The following is a 24,373-nucleotide window of genomic DNA, read 5'->3' as shown; positions in this document are numbered from 1 at the left end:
TCTGCGTTTCAATAGATTTTCTAGATCGAGGTTGAGAACAGCGTCTGTTGTGATTGACCAACCCGATATGAGAGTAACAGTCGATCTGGCACCGAGAACAGATAAATGACGTAGGGGAGGATTGAAGGTGGAGAGATTAGAATGTGAAGTAAGGAATCTCATTAACGGCAGATTTCCAAGCAGAAATTTAAATCCCAAAACTACTATGGAGCTGAACAAAAGCATGCGATTTCTGCTAACACTCTATCGATGGCACGGTTGTGCAATGAACCGATACGTATTTTCTTAGTTCTGTAATCGCTCATCTAGTTAGTTTCAAAATGTGTATGTGCGTGCGAAAACAGTACGTTGGAGTTCTGCTAACGCGCTGCTACAACTTCAAACATAGACGGCAAATTATTTGTAAGTGCACATTCCAAGAGCCCGTTCGACTTTCTACAACGAAATTTGTCGCAAGCGTATGCATTAACCATGCCAACATGCTTTTATGGAATGTTTGTTGTAGCTATTGATTACAAGGAAAGATTTCATCAGTGATTACTGATTATCATCACTGGTTATTTAACAAAATGTGAAATGTGTGAATTGCTTTTGGTTTAAAAGCATAAGCCTATTATTATGCAGCATCTTTATCCAGAATAGTCAGCCAAGTATAATCATAGGCTAATGCCAGTTAACTGCGGCATTTGGTTTGTTTGCATCATATGAAGTGTGTCTTGTTTAAGGACGACTGATTTGTTGTTCCACTTTAAGTGACCTTGAGTTTAATTGATGTCCTTGTTTTTGATAGGCACATCGTAAAAACAAGTAGAATAGCTGTAATTATCAAGACCAGGCTTTGCCTGTATGTAACCACTTGTTTGTTTGCGAGAGGGGCCTACGGCAATGCAGTATTGTGTTTACTTGGAGCTGATTGAAAATGCGAAAAGTATTCGCGTGAGAATATTGTCGAACGTTTTGTTTGTAAACCAAAATTGCAGTTATGGTCAGTTAAGGCGTAGAAAAAAGGAATTTATAATAAGTTGATTTAGAAACGTGTTGTTTAGTTAAAATTACGACAGTCTACTACAGTTTTAGTAAAATTGTTTTATTCAATACGGTTACAGCGTTTTCAAGCATATCTGGTTTACAGTTGCGTACAGTATTCTATAGGTATATTGTCGAACAATAGGTGTAAACTTGTGGTAGGTGTTTATGTTTGTAATAATATGGAGTCATAGACAACGTACATTTAGTTAGTTAGACTATATTATATAAACTGAATTTCGCGATGCAAAATTTTTTAAGTTTTGTCAGCTTGCCATATACCTTATCCTTATCCTACTCTATCGGGGCCGAGTCCGCTTAGGCAGGCCAATATTTACTTAGAATAGGATCAAGCATAAAGATTACGATGTCAAAACTCCTTCTAATTCAGCTCTTCATAACAGCGTGCATAAGCGAACTGGACTCAACTGTTATTTTTTCAATTTTGATTTTGCAGGTTGATGATAAAGGTGTAGTAATGGCGTCCACTACTTCAAGTTCCATAATATATACTGCAAACAGCGAAAAAACTTTCCATGTGGCCGACTATGTAATATTTGGCGCTTTGTTTCTTGTGTCTGCTCTTATTGGGTTATACTTTGCCATTGCAGACCGCAATAAAAAGTCAACAGAAAACTACAGTTTAGCTGGAAGGTAATTTATTCTATGTTACTAGAAATGCAAATTCTCAGAAGGCTGCATACTGCAGTCAACAAGCGAAGATGGATAATCTCTACTTTTCGTTTTCAGCATTTTTTTGTTCAATAAATTTTATTTAATAAGTGCACTAATGTAATACAGTAGCCTACCATCCAATAGACCCTTTCCTAGTTACTGTCTGGGTAGCAAGATATTTTCAATCGCCTATACTTAACAATGGAAATTGTCGACCCACTTTGATTCTTTTTTAAATTGCAAACGTTTTAGGGATCGGATTGTAACGATTTCGCGCAGGCAAATAGTATATAAATTTCTTTACACGATAAACAAAAACATTGAAAATATGTTTCCCAGTTATTATTTTTCAGCGGTTTGAATCCCACGCATTGAACCTTTTCGATATGACGTTTAGATACGTGATCAGCGAAGCATGCGACATGAAATGCCTTAGAGTTTGTGTGATACTGGTATCTGCGGCGCGTGTAATAAAAGTAATTTAGTTTATAGTTACTGCTAGTTTAATTCTTTAAACTTTGCTTGAATTACAAGGCAAAATTACACATGTTACGCGCTGTAGATACGTCGTTAACTTTTACGAATTTCACGTCACGTGCTTCTCTTAACGTGATCTCATGTCGAACAACACCAATGCGTAGGATTCAAAGCACTGTCAAGTGAAAACTAGGAAAGCTTTTTCATTAGTTTTTCTTTATTATGTTAAGAAATTTAAATGCTACCCACCTGAGCAAAATCTTTGCAAGCCGATGCCTAGAAAGTTTGCAATTTAAAAAAGAATCAAGTGTGCCGACAATTTCCAATGCTAAGTATAAGTGATCAAAAAAATCTTGCCACCCAAATCAAGATGGCGGCCGTAACTAGCAAATGGGTGTATTACATTTCTTGAAGTCGTCATTCATATGAATTGTAAAATAAGCCCTTCTAATTTATTTTTCGTACTTCATAGCTAAAGAACTTTATGTCGTACGGGTAGGGGAGCTTGGGCTACATGTATATGTTCCAAGCACATTTTTTAATATTTCTGCTAATATTATGGATAAGAAACATTCACAAACAACAACTACATATTTTGTGTTGTTTTTTTTTGGATAAGATCTGACAAATTTAATATTTTATTGCGCTTTTAAATCGTTGCAGGTCCCTCAGTGGCTGGCCGGTGGCACTTAGTTTGACCGCCAGCTTCATGTCTGCAATCACAGTGCTGGGTACTCCCGCTGAAGTATATACTTATGGTACCATGTTTTGGTGGTTCTTTCTGTCCTATACTTTGGTGGCGATCATAACAGCCAACGTCTTCCTTCCAGTTTTCTACAAATTGGGAGTTTCAACCACGTATGAGGTGCGATTAATGTATACTAGCCTACTATGAGTAATGCAATGTTGGTTCGAAATCGATCAAAGGGCCCTGAATTTGATCTGCCACAATATACCCAGGGCTGCATATTGCCATCCATTTCTACATACATTTAGAATGAGTTAACTAGTAGCTATACGAACCTGAGAGTTTGTTTGGTTGCCTATCTTAATTAATCACAACGCAAGAAAATTCCAAACCAACGTAATAAGGATCCTAGTTAGCATACCCTTCAAAAAGTATGAGTCTTCCAAAATTTCGTTAGTATATTTTCCAAAATCATTATCCCAATCCACACATTTTTCTTAAAATAGTTGAAATATTGACAAAATATTTAGGGTGGCTATCTTTTTGTATAGTATGTATGGGATTGCTTCGGTGTTGGTTTATGTACGTGTTCCCGTTGGTCTTGCTCTCGGTAACTTTTCACATGCAGGACCGCAACCAAAAAAATGTTTATGCTGGTGACCAACTGATTTCCTTTTTTATTATTTATAAACCCAAATCTATTTAATCCAAAGTTGTTTTAACAATGGTTTACAAACTACAGCCCTAAATAAAGGAGACCGGCTGTAAACATTTTTTGACTATCTCCAAAATATTTGGCAATTGCTTAAAAAAACGTTGATGAATGTTTAAACTTCACACAGTATCTGGAAATGCGATTTAATCGGGCTGTTCGATTAGCGGCGACGTGCACCTTTGTTGTGCAAACAGTTATCTACATGGGTATGGTTATGTACATGCCAGCCCTTGCACTTAATAAAGGTAGGTTTTTCAACTATGTTGGTTATACTGAATTTTTAAGCTCAATAAAACGTTTTCTTTTTTGAGGTTTTCATTGTTTTATTTTACAGTTACTGGTTTAAGCTTGGTTGTGTCTATAGTCGCCACAGCGCTTGTGTGCATTTTCTACACCAGTATCGGAGGCATGAAAGCAGTTGTGTGGAATGACGTTGTGCAGGTATAAATACCGTTTTATAAGTTTACACTAATTGTCCATCAAATTTTGATGAAATTTCCTGTGAGTGTGGTGATTTTTTAATACAACGCCTATGCACTTGATAAAGTGCATTGTGATGTGGATCGGATTCGCAGCAATCATCGGCAAGGGAAGTATGGATGTTGGTGGACTTAACAGAGTTTTTGAAATTGCTTCGGAAGGCGGAAGAATCGACTTCTTTCAGTAACAGATGTTTAGGCTACATTCATTATTAAATCTTTGATTTCTATAGACTAAATGGGCCCAATAACTTAGATTTGTCAAAAACAGATATCGTTATGATAACAATTCCTTGTCATATTTAATACGCAAGATTTCAATGTAGAAGTAAATGACAAAGTTTTTTGCGCAAATTTTGCAGCTTTGAAGTTGATCCACGCATACGTCACTCTTTTTGGTCAATTCTGATTGGTGGAACTTTGATGTGGTTATCTGTGTATGCCATTAACCAGTCAATGATTCAACGTTGTTTGAGTTGCTACAGCTTGGGACAAGCTAAGTTGTAAGAAACACTAGGATTTTTAGCGTATATATGGAATCAGTTGTTCAGCTTTATGTCGTACAGCTATATGCTTCTGTTGTGCTGCTGTCACTAATTGAGATAACGGCTCTTGAGACAACAAACTACAATTTGTATGATGTTTATTAGATCTCTTTATTTGAACGATATTGGTCTCTTCCTCGTGTTGGGCTTAGCCTGTATGTCGGGCCTTGTGATGTATGCTGTATACCACTCGTGCGATCCCTTAACTTCCGGCAAAGTCACCAAATCGGATCAGGTAAAAGGAACTAATTATCAAAAAGTTTAAAAGTTGTTTTTAACATTTTGTTACATATATATGACGCACGGCGTGTTAACCTTCTTTCGACTTAATTACATAAAAGGTGCGGAATAGTTGACGATAAATGTATTTTATAGTTGTTCATGATTTCACGAATTACATTGCTAACGTATAGCGCAGATATTGAAGTGTAAAACTGTCGCTAAGAAATTATTTGTGGTTTAAGTAATTTTATTGACGGTCCCCTTTTAAAAAGTGCAATATGGCATTGCAATTTTGAAAAGTATGTGTTCTAAAATTCTGATCCACTCTTCTAGACATAGACATAAACATAAACATAATCTCGAATAATTATTGTATATTTTCCCAGCATATTTTCTCAGCATGTTCTAGTTAACGAACGCGTTATATAGATTGGGGAATGTTTCGGAATACTAAATTTTCAGAATTGGGTCAGTTGGAGTATTGTCAATTATGAAAATGTTTTTGAGGAAAGCAAAAACAAAGCTTACGCCGTTCACATAACATGACTGTACATAACACTTGCACGTTCTTAAGACCGATACAGAGGTGTGAGTTGGCTACATCTCTTAGGCCTTGGTATGGCAAGCAAGTAGCAGGAGGGGCCCCATCGCTGTAGTGTTATAAACCTTACGAAAGTATCACGTATATACTTTGTATCTATTGACCGTTACCAGTACTTACGGAAAAGCAGTAACAAGTCATGACAAAACTTACATATGTACTTCAATATTTAATTCAGCTTATACCCTATCTTGTGATGGATATTTTAAGTGTTGCTCCCGGTGTACCAGGATTATTGGTCGCAAGCGCATTCAGCGGAACACTGAGGTAAAGTGCGTTCATTTAATCCAAAAATAGTACGACATTACTGGAATTTATTTATTTTTTAAAGCTTGCATAAGATGCGTTTTAATTTTTCATAATTTTTCAACTTAAAAAACAAAATATCTCGATGTGATAAATAATCTTGTTAATGAATTTAATTTACGAAACGTTTTTGCAGCACTGTGTCCACTGGAATAAATGCATTGGCTTGCACCACTTGGATAGACTTGCTAAAACCTTGTCTTCCAAACATAACTGCTTATCGGGCTGTTTTACTTTCTAAAATTTTAGGTAAAGTTATGGGACATTTTGGCAATTTGCAAATTACTATTATGATTAGTATGAATTTTAAAATCCTGTTGTAGGATTCAGAGGTGATTAGAAGCTTAATGTATATGATTTTTGCAGTTGTGGTGTACGGTTTACTTGGTCTTGGTGTAGCTTTCTTGGCGTCTCTTATGGATAAAATTTTAACCATGGCTTTGAAGATGTTTGGCGTCATTGGAGGCCCTATGTTAGGTTTATTTTGCCTTGCATTTTTCACGCCATTTGCTAACTCTAAAGTAAGTATTTTTCAATTTATGTTTGTCCTACTAATCTTGTTTAGATCGTGCGTGCAAAAACAAAAGATAGTCGGTTAATACTGAATGTTTGTGTTTTCGCGGCATGTAGGGTGCACTTAGTGGCCTTTTTATTGGCCTTGCGGCCGGGATATGGCTTACCATAGGATCCTTCATATATCCCCCATTGGAAGAATTCACCAGACCGCTACCAATTGCCACGTACGGTTGTGAAGTAAGTGTTTAATTAACAAAATATAAAGTAAAACAGTATCTAGAAAGGAGAAACTGAGACTCATCAAAAACCTTTTACAGGCCCTCAACATAACCATACCGCTAGCAGAAGCTAAGAATGTCACCACTCAGTACGATTCCGTGCTTGGTAATACTCTTTACGCCTTGTCGTATTGCCATTATAGCACTTTCCTGGTGCTAATCACCTGGGGGGTCGGAATAATTATTAGCTTATTTACCGGTAGGTAGCCTATATTTTTGGGCAAAAATGTAGAGATTGCATTGTAATCGGATAAACGGTCTGATTAACTGACGTGCCAGCAATTTTTATCCAATTTTATTCAAAAACAGGAGGTTGGGCCGAGAAGAAATATGTCGATCCTAAACTATTAGCCTACCCAGGCGATATCTGCTGTTGCATCGGAACCACAGGCTGCTTCGTCAAGCACAAAAAAGATGCTTACGCTCATGGGAAACGTCAAGACGAGATTATATTGGACAATGCTGACGGCAGAGGTGGACAGCCGCTACTAGAAAAGTAGAAGGCACTACATTTGTTTAAAATAAAGCAGCCTGCCATTTCAGCGACTTTTATATTTTAGTTCAAAACGCATTGTCACTTTAGCGCATTTTAAAACAAAATTGGCTGTTGTACAAAAAATCTCCATTTAAAATTGCTGAAGTTATAAGCTTACAATGTGGTGGTAATTACAGTGTTAAGAAGTTCAAATCCATTCGGTTAGCGTAGCCGTAGAGATCTCGCCCTTAATGGTATCTCGCTTTTAATTCAGCTGCAAATTTGCAAAACTGTCGTCGCTCTCATGATTGCAAAAAGCATAGCAGGTAAAACGTAGCCTGCACTACACATGCATTGTGCTGCTGCATAGCACTACAATCGCGAGAAAACGCATGCTATGGTCAGGTTGTTATCGCACGTGTCTTTACTTCGATTAGTTAAGATGCACATCTACCGGTAACGTGAAATTTTGAAAGGGCAACGAGAAGGCATTGCATGCTAGGATAAAACCCAAGAAAATATTTACCCTTTCACTGAGCAAAGTGTTTGCACGTCCAAACTTTTCTATGCTTCTTCACCTATCGAGCCCCAGGTGCCAAGGTTGTCTGCGTGCAAGTTTCGACAAATACATCTTAAATGGATTTTTTATTTTTTTTAAAAATGAACTTGTGATGTTACCAGAGTTTAGAATTACTCACCAGGACCACTGAGCAGAAGCAAGTGTTGTTAAACGCCTTGCTCAAGAGTATTGCAACGACACGTATAACTCCTCCGAATATCGAACGTGATTCGCACAACTACAACCTCGGTGCTATATAGATATGCATTGCAAAGCAAAAGAAATAAAATATTGAGGCCTACAAGTACAAAAGCAAATTACACCCCATACGCCTTTACTCTCGTCTTCGTGTTATACATCTAGTAACTAATTATACACGTATAGCCTAAACGTAAATCCTTAGTAGGATACATGTTTGTCGCTACACATATAGACGCTAATTGCATTATCGAATTGTGAGACACACAGTAGTTGCTTTAGGGTTAGGCAAGCAAGGCGGTGACCTCGCCCCCCCCCCCCCCCCCCCGCAACGGGCTCTCCTATTTCTACTCACGCTCTAAAAAAAACAATCATTGCATACGAATATTATTGTTAACTATAGTCGCACTTTTTCAAGACAGGAGTCATTCACTAGTTCATGATAGTTAGCTGTGTTAACTCTATTTGGAATAGAGGAAAATTGTGTAAGTCGAACCTCCGTATAAATTGGTCTCCTCCTGCTTTGAGATTCATATAGCTTGATGTTCAAACGCTTACGTGATTTAAGACATCTTGCCAAAACGAAGAAAAATTCGTGTTCTCTGTTAGCAAACCTCTGAGGTATTAGACGCTCGATAGCAAAAAAGAAGTGAAGGGTGTGAAATTTTCGAGGCCATAGAGCAGGGGTGGCCAAACTGCGGCTCTTTAATGAATTAGCATTGATGAATTAGACATGCAATTTTCCCGGTCTAGACGAGGTGTTTGATCAGATTATGAAACAATGCGTTCTATCACACGTATTAACAATGGACTCATTGTTAGTAATAATCAAATCACACTCCAAAAAGTACATTGTTGTACAGAAGTGTGCTAACTTGTACACTGTAGTTAAGTAAACTATCAGATTGAAGCTGTACGTCAGGGCTGACCTAGTTTTAAGTCTTGGTTACGGTTATAATAATAATTGCAAAAGAAGTTGGTGAAGCCCAGGTGGAGACTCATAGTATCACCATGCAGCACTAATGTTAATCAATAGCTACACTTTTTTGTGAGTGAATAAATTCGTGTTTTTTATTGTGTTTGTGTTGAGGCTCTTTTAAAACTGGAATATGTTATATGCGGCTCGAGCATGAAGCAGGTCTGGCCACCCCTGCCATAGAGCAAAATTTAGGGATCCATCTACTGAAAAGGAATGCACGAAGAAATATCTGGCATTTTTGAAAGAAAAGCAAAGTTTTATTCATTTCAGATCACGTATAATTTCAAAATTCTCTGGGTCAGCAGCATGTCCTCCAGACCCCATAAAATAAATTGTTTCCGTAATTTTGGGGCCCCCAAACTTAAATCCCGCCATACCTCGCCTCGGACCCCCAAACCTAAGGCCACCGTCGGATACACAGTTCCAACCAAGGTGTCGAACCAAAACTGAACCTGAACCTTTTAGCCGGTTTGAGCGGATATGTTTTTTGAAAACCGAACCGGAATCAGAATCCAAAATATCAAATTTGTCTGAATCTAAACCGAACTTTATCAAATGACGACTAAGAGAAAAAAACGAACCGGAGTCGAACCTTTCCCAATTGTAACCACTTTTTCAGTACAATATTTTCATCCAAGAGTTATAGAAAACGTTTTTCCTTTGCTTACTTCAAAACGTAGAAAACCTAAACTAAGAAATACCCACTCATGATAAGATTCCTTGAGGTAACGAATTGCTACTTGGGCGGTGTAATTAGCTGGATAATGTTGTTCGAACCCGGAGCGAATCGTTAAATAGCAAGCTTAATGCTGAACCTAAACCCGGAGCGGAATGAATGTGTGCACCTGATGTAAACCTGAACCGGAGTAGAACCGGTAAAATAAAATTTTGTAAAACCTGAACCGGAGTTAAGCCGTTTTCCACTTCGGTTTGACTCCCTGGTTCTAATAGCGTGCGATATGCAGAGAAATTGGTTAATCGCATATCCAGTTTGTCAGGCATTGTTATACGCTCATCCGGTATATGCGTTTAAGCAATTTGCTCTAGAAAAAACGCTTATCCTGAACAAAACGACAGTGTAATCTAAAACACTACACTTTAACAAAACCACGCGAACTTCAGTATACCGTGTAATCCATCTTTTAAGACAAAAATATTGAACTAAAAACAGGAAGTGGGTTTACACGCCCGACTTAGGGTTTGCTTTAAATGTTTTATTTCTTTTCAGCGAAAATACGTACGCGCGATAAAAAAAAATACAATACAATAACAAAAAACAATGTAAATTATTCTGTAGTTTATATTTCGTCATTGTCTGTGGGAGAACAACAAATAAAATGCTAACCAATACAGCGTGATAAAATAACAATTCCAGATAACCGCATCGATTAAGATTAGCACATCCGGATGATGAAAAGAAACCCTATCCCAAGAATTAAAATTTTGTTTCTGTGGCCCAAGTGAGGGTACGATAACAGGGAGATATTATAAATTTGCATGTCCCAACTATTCTACACAAAATGACGTGTTACGTTACGATAACATAATAACTAAATTAAAAAACAAACAAACACACACACACCGAACCCATGTGTGTGTTTCTCTGTTTTTACACACAAGCTAATCGTTAAAGTATGTTTGACATGTGGTGTGAGTGAAAATCATTAATCGTTGCCGTAATTAAAATGTTATTGGCCCAGATGTTTCAATATACAGTATATCACTTTTTATAAACATTATATGATTTAAAACAAATTAGATCGAACTTATTTGAGTTAGTCTAAAAAATTTTTCTATTTTCAATATTTTTTTAATTATCATGGACTTAAATGATTCAAATTAAATTGATATAAATGTCGCCTATTTGAATTTTAAATTTACTTAGTTTTTATGAATTTATTTCAAAGTTTGTTTTTTACAGTAAGTAGCATGATACCAACGCGAGCTAATTTGCAAAAACCATATTCTAGTTGTTCAATAAGACCTTGTTCTTGTGTATGTAGACATATTCATTACAGGTTTGCGGGTAGGTTATAAATATTTGTTGTTATGGCGTCACTGCAGGCCATGATGTAACTGTGTAGTACTGTAGTCCTATATGTACTTGACATCTTCCATGTTGTGAACCCCTCGTACTTTGCTGTTTACATATATATTTATTTTGACTAAAACTTTTCAGGCTACACCACTACGCACTAGTTACGAAACTGGAATGATGAAAACTGGCTCATAAGAGTCAACTCACAGTACGTTGGGTTTTCTCCAAAGATCTCTGCACATAAGATATCTATGCCAGCTGCTCTCCCATACACTACAAAGTGGCAGAAAATTTCTTGTAACTAGCATAGATATCGGATATATAACTAAGTTTACATAAGTAGTAGTATACATATGTTTATAGTGTACATATGTAGTAGTAGCAGTAATAGTAGTAGTTGTATACATGTTTACCTTTGTAGTTATATATAAGATATCTATGGTAAACGGCCTTGTGTGCGCACTGGACAGTTTTAGTTCAGACAAATTTACTGGGGCGTGACTTTTATGTTCCTTTAGAAGAGAAAACATCTTTGCTTGCGTTGGAAACTTAAGCGTTAACCGGATGGCATTAGTCTTTGACCGTATGTGGCTGTTTATTTGACTTCCTAAAATCCTAAAGTTAGGTTGCATGTTCTTCTCTGTCAGCACAGAAACCACACGTAGAAACAGTAGTAAACGCATATTCAAACTTATATTACTAACGATTCAGTAAGAAAACAGTCCACTGTTGAACGTAAACAAAACAGATTGCGAATCTTGATGCATACGTTAAAACAGTGAAAAGCAGAAAATATAATCAATTAAAGAATGCAGCAAGCACGCGATAATTAATGAAAACACGTGCGGCAGTCTCAATGCCTAACTTAAAGCAGCATGAAATGGCACTAAAACGCTTAAGGACGTGGTAATGCCACCACTAGCTGTTAGTTGCTAACTGCCACGTCACGTTGTTAATCGCAGGCAAAACTGCTATTTATTATAAAGAAATGTGAGGAAAAGGAGTACTAGCAACTTAACCACTGGTCATGCTAAACCACAAAGTTTATTAGAGAAACTAAGTATTGAAGCATTAAAATGATTAGCAGAGCAGCAAATTTCCGTGAGTAAATAAATTACCAAACATTTTACTCCAAATTCTCCCCTACATGTACATTTTCGGCTAATGGCTAAAAAAGCTTTAGTCACTAAGAGCTCTTAGCCGCAAGCGTCTATAAGTCAGACAAATTTTCCCAGCCCAGGACGTTACCTGTATTGTATTTCTTATTTTAAGAACGTATAAAAACATATAAGATTAACAAATTAGACTTAGAATAATATGCAGCATGGCTCAAGCATTGTAATGTTAGTCGTCAGTAGCGTTATTTTCTAACATTTTGATTTTGAACGATTTACTGAGCTTCCACTTACCAACGTTAAACACATTGCATTTACAGGAAGTTTTGCGTAATACACACAACACAGCAAACGTGTCATGCTTCGCCAAATACTGTACCGCGTTCCGTTTGCTGCCAGTGCTAAGGTAAGTGCTAACAATCCGCACATTAAATATTTACAAAAATATGGCTTACAGTTTATTTTACTGAAGTCTTGTTATCACTGCAGGCAATAGCGATTCGTAAAGCCTCTACAGCAGCCCCACTGGCAAATCGGTATTACTTGTTCAATTATTTCGAGCCATATGACGACACAGCAACGCTGCAATCTGTTTGGACGACTGGAAGCGAATACGTTAAAACATTGAATGGCTTTATCGCCACATACTTGCATCATTCTACTGACCCTAAAGCAATGTTAGTTAAGAAACATTCACTTAATGTTTACTGTATACAACTTTGTTATGACATAGGAAATGTTTCTTAGGTTTCCATGGGTGAACTTTATGGTTGCTGACACAGTAAACCTTCCTATGTTTGGAAAAAAAGATCACCAGTGGATAAAATATATGCAGTCGATAATGAGCTACAATCTTCCTGCTAACCCAGGTCAGGAACGATAGCCTACATTTTATAATATGTAACTGTTAACCCTATTTTCACTAGGTGTGGCTTCTCCTGCACACAGTCACAGAAAAACTTGGCTTACAGTTACATTGTTTGCTGTAGAAACTTGAAATTTGGTGACTTTTCCTAAAAAATGTTCAGCCATCTGTCCATGTTTGTTTTATAAAGTTGGAGTTTGTAATTTTTGAGATATTTTCATAAATTTTCTCTCTCTCCGCATTTAAGCGAATCGTTTTCGTTTACTCATTTACGCATCGATAACTCGACTAACTATTCTCTTGCGTTCTCTTCTCGCGGTCAGCTGGTTTTCCGCACAGCGGGGGCGCGGCGTAACAAGAAAAATTTCCAGAAATGTATCACTTGTGGAAATACTTAATTTACACTAAATTCACTTTCTTTTACTTTACAATTATGATGTATACAGGAAACCAGATGTTTTTGCTACAAACCTGTCAAAATCCGATCAGTTTACGACGTATAGTTTTCGAGTAATTAACGATTGAAAATGTGTGTGCGGTGTCGGCCACACCTAGTGAAAATGGCAAAGTCACGAGCCCGGTATGGATAGGGTTAAGTTATAAACGTCCAAGGCAAAGTATTTTGCCTTTTTTACCCATACTTGTGGGTTGGGTTTAGGCTGTTTCCGAGAAATTGCAACTTACTCTGGCAGAGAACTGCTCGCTGAAGACAACGAAAGGTCAAGCAAGACTCGGTTTTTAATAACGGCCGTTCAAGGTGAGAAATGACTTGCGGTGCTTAGAATAAGAAAGCAGAAAAAATCAGTGTTTTCTAAAGCCAAATTCACTTTTTTTGCGACACGTATTTAGTCATAATTGCTTGACAAGTAAATTTTATTGAAATTAATTCTTGGTTTTCCAATTCCTTCTCAATTTAGCAATAAAAATTTCTTTGTCTTACTAATATCACATAGCAGTAATTATGGAGATGCATACTCTGCAGCAGAACTGCAACAAACTGTGGTGAGTCGCTGATGAATGCTTGTTTAAATTCCAGCGTCATAAGATGCCGTTCTTTGTTGACTATCCTAGTAATGTACTTGGTTAAATTTAATGAAAAGACAGTAAACACATATTTATCCCACGTGCATTGAGTAAATGCGAACCTGCGAAAACCTGTGTTGCAGAAAGTGTACTTCAACAAAACAGATAAAGTTGAAAAACCTTATACATAGTGCCCTGACTTTTTGTGAAGGCTTCTCCCGAGTTCTAGTAACTGACTCTACCAACGCATGTTCGGAACCACTGGACTGAACGATTATATTGTACTGTAGCAAAAGATGGAGCAAACATTCAAGATATCGACCGTAATTGGGAGGAATTCACTGGTGCCAGGTTTCTTGATGAACAGCTTAACAATGATGATAATTTAGTCGATTCCTATTTATACAAAGTAATTAAAATGCTTTTTTGTTACAAACTATATGTGCATGCATCATAAATCCCTTCACCCCGTAAAATGCATTTGTTATATGCCGCAAAAGTATTTATGAGCTTTTTGGTATATATCTTGGTTGTACCTGTATTCTAAAGAGTAAGGTAAGCAGACAGATAGACCAAATGAACGTTATACACTTTTTCAACCTTAAATAGCTTTATATGTCCTATATCTTGTGTTTGTAGAGTCATCCAACACCATCACCATTTCCTCCACGATTTAGCCATACGGTAAGGACCGAATTGCGAATGATGAGTGACAATGATGGTCACGACCTAGCAAAGTTGGTCAATACACGCCCTAATATTCCAAATAGCATCGAAACAACCACTTCGTTTTACGAAGTAGCAATTCCCGTTAAAAAGAATTGATAACAAAGCATTTGGATAATAGAAACCCACTTTGAAAACGTTTTCAGTTACACATAATGTAAAATTTGTAGTTATAATGACATGGTGGCAAATAAGCTTGCAATGAACCAAAGGAATGTACTGCCGCAAACATGTGGAAGTTCGCAGAATAATAAGAGTGAATTCAATGTGTGTTTCCAATTCAAATAAAATACTCATTGTACCCTCGTATTTCGCAAAACACAGTGTATTTGCTGCTATACCTTACACAAACGCATTCGCGACTTTAAAGTAAAGTTTCTCATCTTATACTCTTTAATATATCAGCGTGGGTAAATCTGCTCTAAAAATCTATGCCTTAAAAAGCAAATAAAAATATTCCCGCAAGTTGATTTTGTCGTGAAGGAAAGGCAAACTAAGAATTGACTGAATTCTCTTTAAATGAGAGACTAACAGTTTGGCTTGGGAATAACTTTTAGGCAGGCACAAGATACAGTGCATTTGCCGTGAATGATATAATTAGTAAACAAAGTTCATCATTAACTTTTATTGAAACTTTTGAAAAACACCGCACACCATTTTCATCATTAGTAAGGCACAAAAGGTACAGATGTAAATATCGCTACAACACACCAAACTACAGTAATAGTCAACATTATACTGTACAGTATATGCGAAAACCCAGGCATTGTGAAGGGCATGTCAACTTATGTAAACAAAATATTTTGAGTTTACTTGAGCAGGTTTTCCAGGTCAAAAGTTAACCGTATTGACTATTTGATATGACTCTTGACAACAAGTCTCAGCAGATGGAAACACTACTGACCCAAAAATTACAAACTTTATTAATAAATGGTTGACAAACCTGTCACATGCTAGTCGCTATTGAGGATAAATGCAATTTGTAAAAAAATCTTAGACAGTCAAACGTAAAGCACTTATAGGCTGAGTACAAAAGCTAGATCATACTATTCACGGCAAATTTATAAAATTTGCTATAGGCCTAAAAGGGCTTGGCAATAAATTGAATTAATTTCTTCAAACGTTTTCCTGGTTAAACTACATCGCTATATATCAAGCTAATGGTAAGATAGTCGGTTTGTAACAGATAAGTAATCCATTTTTCAAAGCAAACGCTGTATCTAGTCACTTTGCATGGGAGACAGCACCCCTGGTGCAATTCCAATGGTGAATAAAGTCGAAAAGACGAAGTAAATGGAGAACACCCAAATGCAGAATCTGTTTGAAATAAAGATGTCGAGTACATTCGCTTTGGCAACAAAAAACGCAAAAAGAGAATTAAAATAACACAGAAATTTTTCCTGCTGTTAGCAGCTACATGTTTGTTATTTGCTTCAAAGTATCGCTTACTCAAAATGAATAATGGAAATAAAAAAGCACAAATAATAATAATAAATGGATAAAATCTACGTACTTATCAAGAACAACCGCTGCAAATTTCCATTCTGCCGCGCTCTGTTCATCCTCGTCCTCATTATGTAACCTTTCAGTAATGAAGCGCACCTCCTTCAAGATAGATTTCATTTCTCTATACATTGCAACATAACAATGATTACTATCGTTCTCAGCTAAAATTAAGAAATAGAATCAAACAAGCATTGTGATTTCGGCTCTTCTAACTTTTATCATTACAAAAGTATAATTTAGTAAAATGAAATCTCAAAATATTAACTCATTTGCTATCTTTAACTCAGTCATTCCTTGATCCTCGCTTGGATTTGACTCTTGCCATTTTCCCAGTTTGTCGCTAACCTTCGAAATCAAAGATATTATACCAGGTTACCTAAATCACATCCAAGGTATACCTGCAGCTAACAAGGTCTACTAATTTATAAACTCCCGTACTTCTATAATAGCTTATTGTATGCATTTGACCCAACTTCGGACGTTTGATAAGATGGATTCAAGGTTACAATTTGATATAGAACGTAATTTTAAATTAAAGGTTCTCAATTCGTTTCATTGCTTGCACAACTTTTAAAGAAAATCATTTTTTTGCACAACCAGCTGTAATCGGTATAATTTCTTGCTTACACGTTTGAATAAACGTTGGTACAAAATCCAAAAAACTTCCTAATCAATGAATATGATCTTAGGGTACTATGGGATTTAAAATCAACCGCAAGACAAATTTACCATCAACTATAACTAACAAAGAATGATGGGCGGCTGTTATTAATTATCATTACTGCCTTATATTTGCTGCAGGTAAATGGCAAGTATTTTTAAAACGACCAAACTTTACTTACAACCAATTGCATGCCCTCTTCATTTTGGGTGTAACCAAATTGTTTCTCTTCGTCTTCCTTTGCTTTTGCCCTCTTAAGAGCCTTGTTATGAAAACTATTTTCTCCTTCTTGGGTCATGTGCAACACTTTGGGCAGGGCGTACAAAAAGATCCAACGAATCTGCGTACAATCAGTTTGGTTTGTAAACTGTTCACTTTAAATTGACGATTTATAGCAGGAAACCAGTGCAAACATATAAGCAAATAATGTTACGTAGTTTGGCATTCGATTTGTGTTTTCTGTGGATGTATGGTGAAAACTGAGGGATATCACTGTCAGCAGAACAGAAAATGCAACCATAATAATACTGCAAGCAAAGAATTTTCCTACAAGAAAATAAATATTTGGTTTGATTACTTTGTAAAAATTCATGAGAGAATGTTCTCTAAAAGTCTGATACTACAATGAAATTTTGCAAATGTTATGTTACGCGTAATAATTTAAACAAAAATATGTGAAACCAAGCATACCTAGCACAGGAATAACATCTGTTGGGGGAAGTGCTTCCGCTACAAGCTGCAAGAAAACGACCAAAGCCAGAAGTACAGTGATTCCTAGCAAAACGTTAATATAGACAAGTTTCACGATGTTTTTGGAAATAATACACGGACTTTAATAGAAGAAAATCTAATAACTTCTAACGGCAATATTTTTTTTTATCAGCGATGATGCTCTAAATTCGATTGCAACTTTGTGTGTGGTAAAATGTCAGAAATCTGCTTGCAGTCTTACAAAAGCAAAAAGCTAGACACAGTACGACGCTTATACTGTACTTACACCTGAACGCCACAATCAAAATAAAAATAGCATCAACTTTCAAAACAGCGACATTAACAATCTTACCAAAATTGACAGCCGCGAAATTAGTGTTATTGCCTTACTAACAGGCTTTACAAAAATAAAAGTGTTGAATAAGTAGGCGTTGAAAACAATTACAACGCAATTATTGGATTTGTGGCCAAATCAATTTCATGCTCACGTATACAAAAGCCAGCAAAACGTGTAAAAACAATATTTAAAACTTCATCTGCACAAACAAGATATGCAACAGCATATCGTATTTTAGCAGCATATTTTATTTCGTCTAAATGCGCCAAATTTTCAAACCCTATTTTACTGCATTTACGTTAAAAACTAGTGCAAATTCGCTTAAATACCATTCATCAAACAATATACATCAGCAAAACACACAACAAATTGTTGCGCATAAGGAATACAGATTATAGTTATACCATCTAGAATCTAGATTTTAACCACTGCACATACCGAGAGTAATTCGTTCACCGGAATCGGCTGGTAGCATGAAAACCAAAATGGTAAGAGAGCAAACCAACAAGCAAGGAAGAATTAGATGGAAAGCATAAAAGAGCGTCCGACGTCGTACGTGCACTGTGTATGTGACATCTATAAACTCCTCGGGACAACAGTCGTATTTATAAGAATGGCGCAAACCCGTCATGGCTTCAATAAACAACAACAAATGTCAACAGAGCTTCCAAACAATCGTAGAAAATAACAATTGAAAAATATAATTTTTCGTAACTTACATAACAGATCCCAAGCTCCATTCGGAATGTAGGTGTCTGTGGTGGCTTCAGGAGTTTCAACAATTAAGTCGACCTAAAATGTTTGTTTTACACACTCATCTTTAACTTGAATATTTCGTATGTATAGCTTTAGTTAAGTTATACCCAGTTTTCTACAACTGCAGTTGTAATTACAAATAAAAAAGACGGTAGAAATGGAAAACATCTTATTCATTTAATTAAATTGTAACATTTTTGCAGTTACCAGCCCTCCATGGTGGGTCCATGTGCCAAATTTAATTTCGCATTTTTGCTCATCAAATGGAAAATATCGGATATCAACGTCGCAAGTGGTCTTAAAAAGTCCAGGAGGCAACCAGCTAACGTTCCCATCGTGAGACACAATCACGTTGGTATGCAGCAGTTGGTCGAAATCGTCTACAGCACTAAATGAACAACAATAGTTGCAACATGTATGTGAATCCAGTTGTGGAATCAATTTTATTAAGATAATTTTCTTTTTACGTGTTCGCGCGATCCTTTCTAACGCTGTGTTACCTTTGAAATGAAATACATTCAATAAGTTACGATAATTGCTAAATTTTAATAAGGAAAATGGAATTGACCGTTTGAAAATAGAAATAACAAATACATAATTTAGTAAGTCTATAAAAACGAAATTTTAGTTTAGTTTAGTTTCACAATACCATTGTGGTTATTTCCGTTTTCTTATTTCCCTTAAATGGAATTGTAAGCCTCCTCAAGCATGCTTACCTGTTGTATATTAAAATATCCGGTTTCCACACCTTCTTTGCCGGTAACCTGATGTCTTTTATTCCTCCGTATTCTTCGGGTTCCCAATGTAGATATGTGTCTGTCCATTTCTAATCATTTTCAAGTAAGTTTTGGAATTAATGTATTTTTTTTCCATTATTTTAATACACTCGCTCAAAACTAACCATTAAAAACAAGCGATTTGATGCTTCATCAAAAAAAGGCAAAAAAATTAAAATCTTTATCTTTTCAACATATTTAAAGATAACTTTTGTTTGATCTTCCCAAAGATAGTGAAAAAGAAACGTCTTACCCAATCCATATACATGCTGGTTGTGAGAAGTTGGTGTTTTTCATCCTAATCAACAACCAGTGATCAACAACCGAACTAGCACTGATCACAATTGACTGGACATTAATCACCTATATACGCTCATAACATACCAGGTCAACGATTTGCTGCAGTGTAAGTGTAAAGGTGACATTGATCACTTCTTTGTAGGTGGTTGCTGGTCTCACCATCGAATCATACTTTTTGTCCGTAAATAAGAAGTCGACTAATCGTTTTTCTTCAGCACTTCCCACACAGCCTAAAATCACAAACTTCCGTTGTATAAATCAAACTAATTTTTCATGAAAAGCTAAATTTTTGTCATGCATAAGTGACAGATTTAGAGTGGCCTTTAACGTAGTATTGCAGTAATAGTATTGGTATTTACGTAATATTGTAGTAAATTGTAGTATGTATAGTACACTATACATGCTACAAAATGATAAGGACTGATATTCTACAAGGGAGATAGTTATAAACAAGTCGATTGAGGAATGTTTCTTGATCGATATAAAGAGATTTATTGACTTTTAATCAATCCTCTTAACCGTTTCCGAATACGCTTAGTAATTTGATTGAAAAAACTGTTACTGTGCCTTTACACATAATGAGATTGAGATAGATATCATCACATTTGCATATGTAAATGTTTGACTTATATCGTAAAATAAAATTAAAATTTTTTTGTTTATGCGCTAAACATCATCTACTGTAAGTCTGAGCTTTCCAACAACTTGCGAAACTTTGCGGTCCTATAGTTTAATTGCTTGCGCAGTTTCATGCAATATTGTGGCAAATAGCAACGCGATGTTGGTAGAAGGCAGACGCAGAACGTGGTTTCATTAATCGCTATACATTAGACATGCAGAAAGATATTCGTTCACTACAAGTATTATAAAAGTATCCTCTTGAAAGTTGAAATGCTAAACAACCAAGTTGGTTTTAATTTTCGTATAACCGTGTGTTTGTATGATGCTACACGAAGCCATGTTTCCTTATAACAAAAAAAACTTCGAGACCCCCTACTATTCTCATATAAAGTGTGACGTGTGAACAGTAGACACTCCTGTTTGTTCCGTTTTACCATATTAGAAGTTAGTCTACAAGTTAATGACGTTTAAATAAGCAATAAAACTACGGTATTATGACTTGTCAATATCATGTTTACGCTAATTACAAAACGATTATGCGCTTGTAACATCTGGAACGTTGCATAAGATATCAGTCGTTAGCCATCAATTCGTAAATATGGTTCTATACTTGATGAGCCCAAATTTCGAAGCATTCAGTATTAAATTCATCTATTGCTTTACGGGAAAATGAGGGAAAATCGTTGCAGGACACGGTATAGCCAAACTTAGATTCAAAATTATATCCTCCAATCTGATGCAGTACCCAAAGCTCGACACATAGAAAAGGGAAACCCAATAAAAAAGCGAAAATGTTTTTAGGAGCAAAATGTTGGGAAAATCGAGTAATTGGAAGTAAAACATCAGAGCCAGAGTAGATGCAAACATATTGCAGACGTTTCGGTAATGTATACTTAGTCTCAATGCGACGTACAACTATATCTTAGACTTTTATGAGCAAATTATTATTATCGGGTATAGCTGATAACAGCGAAATAATATTACTGCGTCTCAAATCTCAGGATCAAGAGAAAACGAAGCAAGAGCAAAATGGTTGTTGAAAAGTAGTTGGTTGCAGAAGCACTCTTTTAACCACCAATGCTTCCAATTTGATTTTTTGAGAGATAAGGATTTGATGCTCAGCTCAGCTGAGAGAGCCTGATGAATAATTGTAAATTCGGACCACACAGAAAAATCAAATTAAAATGAAAAAAGTGTGTTAACGGAAATTGGTCAAGAACTGAGCTAGCTCGGTAACCGGAGCTTGAGCGGGGAAAATCATTGCCTGGTGTAAGTCGTGCAAAGACTTTTGTCAGTCCGACGTTAAATACCATGAAACAATTACACACTGTGCCACCTGGGTGCGGGAGATAAGTTGTTCACCACTATCCACAACACATAAACTTTTATGAAAAAAAACTTGTATTGCAATTGCAGCATACCATTCAAACTAAGTTGTTGTATTGTGCAATTTGTTTTTAATTATGAAGGAACACCACAGTATCACTACCCCAGACAACATTTACCATTATCCTAAAACAGCGTCCGTTATTTGATATTTCGTGTAAGCATAAGAAATGCTCCGCCTAATTGCACTGTCGTTATTGTAGATGGCCTTTTTCTCAAGCGAGGTTTGTTGTTTTTACAGAATTGCTATGTTTTGAAAACGCTCTCATTGAAAAGAATTCATTGAAAAACATTGTAATTAAACACATCAACATATTATAGATAAAAAGACTTTTCTATATTGGAGTATGTCACTAAACAGAGTAATTTCGAAAACCTTTAAAACTAAAACGTTATGTTAGAAAAATTAAAAAGCATCTGTCTAGGTGTCGATCGTCAATAAGTACTAAAACCGTTACCAACGTAAAAATATTTTCATATATGCTTAAAGACGTTTGACCCAGTTCTCTACAATGCCTAAATCTTATTTACTTGAACCTTGATGTAAACATGTTTTTCCAAATTGGTACAGCTGTTCATTAATGATTGGCACCAATCATTTTTCAACATTTCGTGCAAAGTTTAACACAAAATTGTCATCAAATTACACGATGAAAGCTAAAATTTATAAAATCACAGACTACAATTAAACAAATGAAGTATTGTAAATAATCCAATACATTTGAAACCATCTTCCCCAGAGAGTGTTTAATGTCACAACAAACATGAAAGGAAACTGCGGTCAGAGATATTGCAGTTAATTTTAAGCAAGTAATTTGTCCCATTTGCGTTGTTGGTCGTTACAGCCATTAATCAAGGGCTTGAAATTGATTCCTTTCAGCAAAATGGCGTTAAAAATGGGACTTATTCCCTAGTTACTAAACAGTTCTTATCTGAGTTGGCGATAAGTTCGGAAATTCATCTGTCCACACATTCGTTTTCAAGACCATAAAATAGAAAGGCAAAATATCGGTTAGATAAGGAAGCGAATTTCTATTAATAGTTGAAAGTTCCTGTTTAGTGTTTATCGAAAGCATGGAAAGCTTGTAACATTACAATGAAAATTTTTTTTAATAAGTTCAAATAGCTTTCACAAGCTTACAAGTTTAAGGTATACGTTTAGTCTTAATATTAGATGGAAACCTTACTGCTTTAATATAGTTCGTTCCGGGAAATGATGGTGTCAATAAAAACATAATTACTTTTAGAAGTTAAACTTATTCTAAAGTTATAAAAGCAAAGATGGTATTACTTGAGATAAATAGGCAGGATATAGTAAGGTAGCTGAGAGCGAGATATCTTGTCCAGGTTGATTCGTGCATTGTATCATGTACAAGTTTTAACGCTGTGCAAAAGATATTATGCGTTGATTCAACTTATTTTGTCCTCTTGTCAGCTCTGGAAATAGAATACCAAATTATGCTTAACTGTCTTCTCTCCAAACCATCCCTGAAAGATTAAGTAAAACTTTTACATTTTATTTCGAACAAAAGTGCGTTACTTCGTCTTCAACTTTTCTTTTGTTTAGTTTGAATACGATTATTTTTACATGTATCACCAGTTCTTCCAGAAATCCAAATTGCTCTTAACTAAAATATTTATCTTTATTTTCCTCTTTATGAAATCCCTTTTTCGATCTACTTGTCATTTACCTATACATGTTTATATAGTTTAATACCAACTCGCCATTTACCAGACAGTTTTAAATCATATAAAAGCTAAACTGAAAGTAAAAACACTTCAGAAACTACAAGTTAAAATTAGCTGAGATATTTATGGATAATACTATGCAGAGACCATCTTAATTTTTGTCATGACGTACATACCTAATTGTCTTCTTCCCTGGATATCGGTAATTGCTGTCGGCTGAAGCTGGTTGCTCCATTTATGTGTGCGAAGAAAGTAAAAAAGGGAAGCCAACTTGCTCCAGCCCGACACCCTGCGTCAATGTGGTTTACCTCGTTAAAGATGGGAAACTTGTCATTGTGAAGTGCAACAAATCACTATAATGAAAAAAAGGAAAAAACAATATGATTTTTGCAGTACAAGTAGGTGTTTTTAAACATTAATTATGTATATAACCAGTTAAAAGTAAAAAGGCGAACGAAGAGCTTATCAGAATGCAACAGGATCATTGCTTACTTTTCATTTTTGACACCAATAAACAGTCAACCAAGAAACAGCAGTTACCTTGATCTCACAGTTCATGCATTTACAAATTGGTATAAATATTGTACTATCCTATTGGATGTCATACTAAAGTAAAACTGAAATCATTAAGGTAGTAGTTAACCATGGTAATATAGATCAGTATAGCCTGAAATCTATCCTGTTCAGCAGATACCAGGAATTATAGGCACCTGGAATGTGATGTTCTAGTTCTAGAGAAGAAAAAGCGGCGGAAAGGGCAAACCAAACCAAAGCAGAAGCGCTCATCAAACATTGAATTGTGCTTTGTAATTATAATCCTTGCGCTGTCTATCAACAGCCGCAAATGAAGTTTCAATTTATCAAAACGCTTGTAGAGGGCATTTGATGTTACACCTAATACTTTTGAACATTATTTTAGATTACCAAGTTATTGATTTCATCTAGTTGACTGCATTTAAAATGTTTTTGAAAGATTTTGTTCGTCCAGCAACCATTACATTATAACCCGTTTTATTAAATTCAACAACAAACTTAATTCACGAAAAATCATAAGGACGTAAGTGTCGACTGCCAACAATGACTTTTCTCGCAAGAAGTAGCTTTTCCTCTGATGTGTGATTTTA

At 35.9% G+C, this 24,373-nt stretch overlaps 3 protein-coding genes across 5 annotated transcripts; 2 read left to right on the top strand and 1 right to left on the bottom strand.

Moving 5' to 3' along the window:
- Window positions 1-1,405: 1,405 nt before the first annotated feature.
- Window positions 1,406-7,175, top strand: LOC143446196 (sodium-coupled monocarboxylate transporter 1-like). The gene is made up of 13 exons (XM_076945731.1): window positions 1,406-1,680; window positions 2,842-3,043; window positions 3,709-3,826; window positions 3,916-4,022; window positions 4,129-4,244; window positions 4,423-4,563; window positions 4,711-4,840; window positions 5,607-5,695; window positions 5,871-5,983; window positions 6,101-6,255; window positions 6,365-6,487; window positions 6,568-6,727; window positions 6,838-7,175. The coding sequence occupies exons 1-13, from the start codon at window positions 1,505-1,507 to the stop codon at window positions 7,026-7,028; spliced, it is 1,821 nt and encodes a 606-aa protein (XP_076801846.1). The 5' UTR covers window positions 1,406-1,504; the 3' UTR covers window positions 7,029-7,175.
- A 4,097-nt stretch (window positions 7,176-11,272) lies between these two features.
- Window positions 11,273-14,976, top strand: LOC143469083 (uncharacterized). Its single transcript, XM_076966645.1, has 7 exons — window positions 11,273-11,360; window positions 12,213-12,298; window positions 12,382-12,569; window positions 12,640-12,761; window positions 13,416-13,514; window positions 14,071-14,189; window positions 14,420-14,976. The coding sequence occupies exons 2-7, from the start codon at window positions 12,251-12,253 to the stop codon at window positions 14,603-14,605; spliced, it is 762 nt and encodes a 253-aa protein (XP_076822760.1). The 5' UTR covers window positions 11,273-11,360; window positions 12,213-12,250; the 3' UTR covers window positions 14,606-14,976.
- Window positions 14,977-15,116: 140 nt separating this feature from the next.
- LOC143464583 (neuronal acetylcholine receptor subunit alpha-7-like) lies at window positions 15,117-23,838 on the bottom strand. Of its 3 annotated transcripts, XM_076962460.1 has the most exons (16): window positions 23,742-23,838; window positions 23,426-23,602; window positions 23,158-23,251; window positions 22,852-22,997; window positions 19,638-19,783; window positions 19,507-19,551; window positions 19,194-19,303; window positions 18,685-18,865; window positions 18,441-18,513; window positions 18,160-18,354; window positions 17,364-17,447; window positions 17,107-17,219; window positions 16,855-17,013; window positions 16,278-16,357; window positions 16,020-16,133; window positions 15,117-15,823 (listed from the first exon to the last, which is right to left on the bottom strand). In XM_076962460.1, exons 4-16 carry the CDS (start codon window positions 22,919-22,921, stop codon window positions 15,727-15,729), a joined length of 1,467 nt encoding a protein of 488 aa, XP_076818575.1. In that variant the 5' UTR covers window positions 22,922-22,997; window positions 23,158-23,251; window positions 23,426-23,602; window positions 23,742-23,838; the 3' UTR covers window positions 15,117-15,726. The 3 variants fall into 3 exon arrangements, with proteins under 3 accessions (XP_076818575.1, XP_076818560.1, XP_076818567.1); XM_076962445.1 differs by lacking the exon at window positions 23,158-23,251 and having other exon boundaries at window positions 23,742-23,837; XM_076962452.1 differs by lacking the exons at window positions 23,426-23,602; window positions 23,742-23,838 and having other exon boundaries at window positions 23,074-23,357.
- Between the last annotated feature and the right edge of the window lie 535 nt (window positions 23,839-24,373).

The sequence above is a fragment of the Clavelina lepadiformis genome, chromosome 1, assembly GCF_947623445.1.
Source record: "Clavelina lepadiformis chromosome 1, kaClaLepa1.1, whole genome shotgun sequence".
NCBI classification, from domain to species: domain Eukaryota; kingdom Metazoa; phylum Chordata; class Ascidiacea; order Aplousobranchia; family Clavelinidae; genus Clavelina; species Clavelina lepadiformis.
The sequence above is the reverse complement of the archived record's forward strand: the minus strand, read 5'-3'. Positions and strand labels throughout refer to the sequence as shown.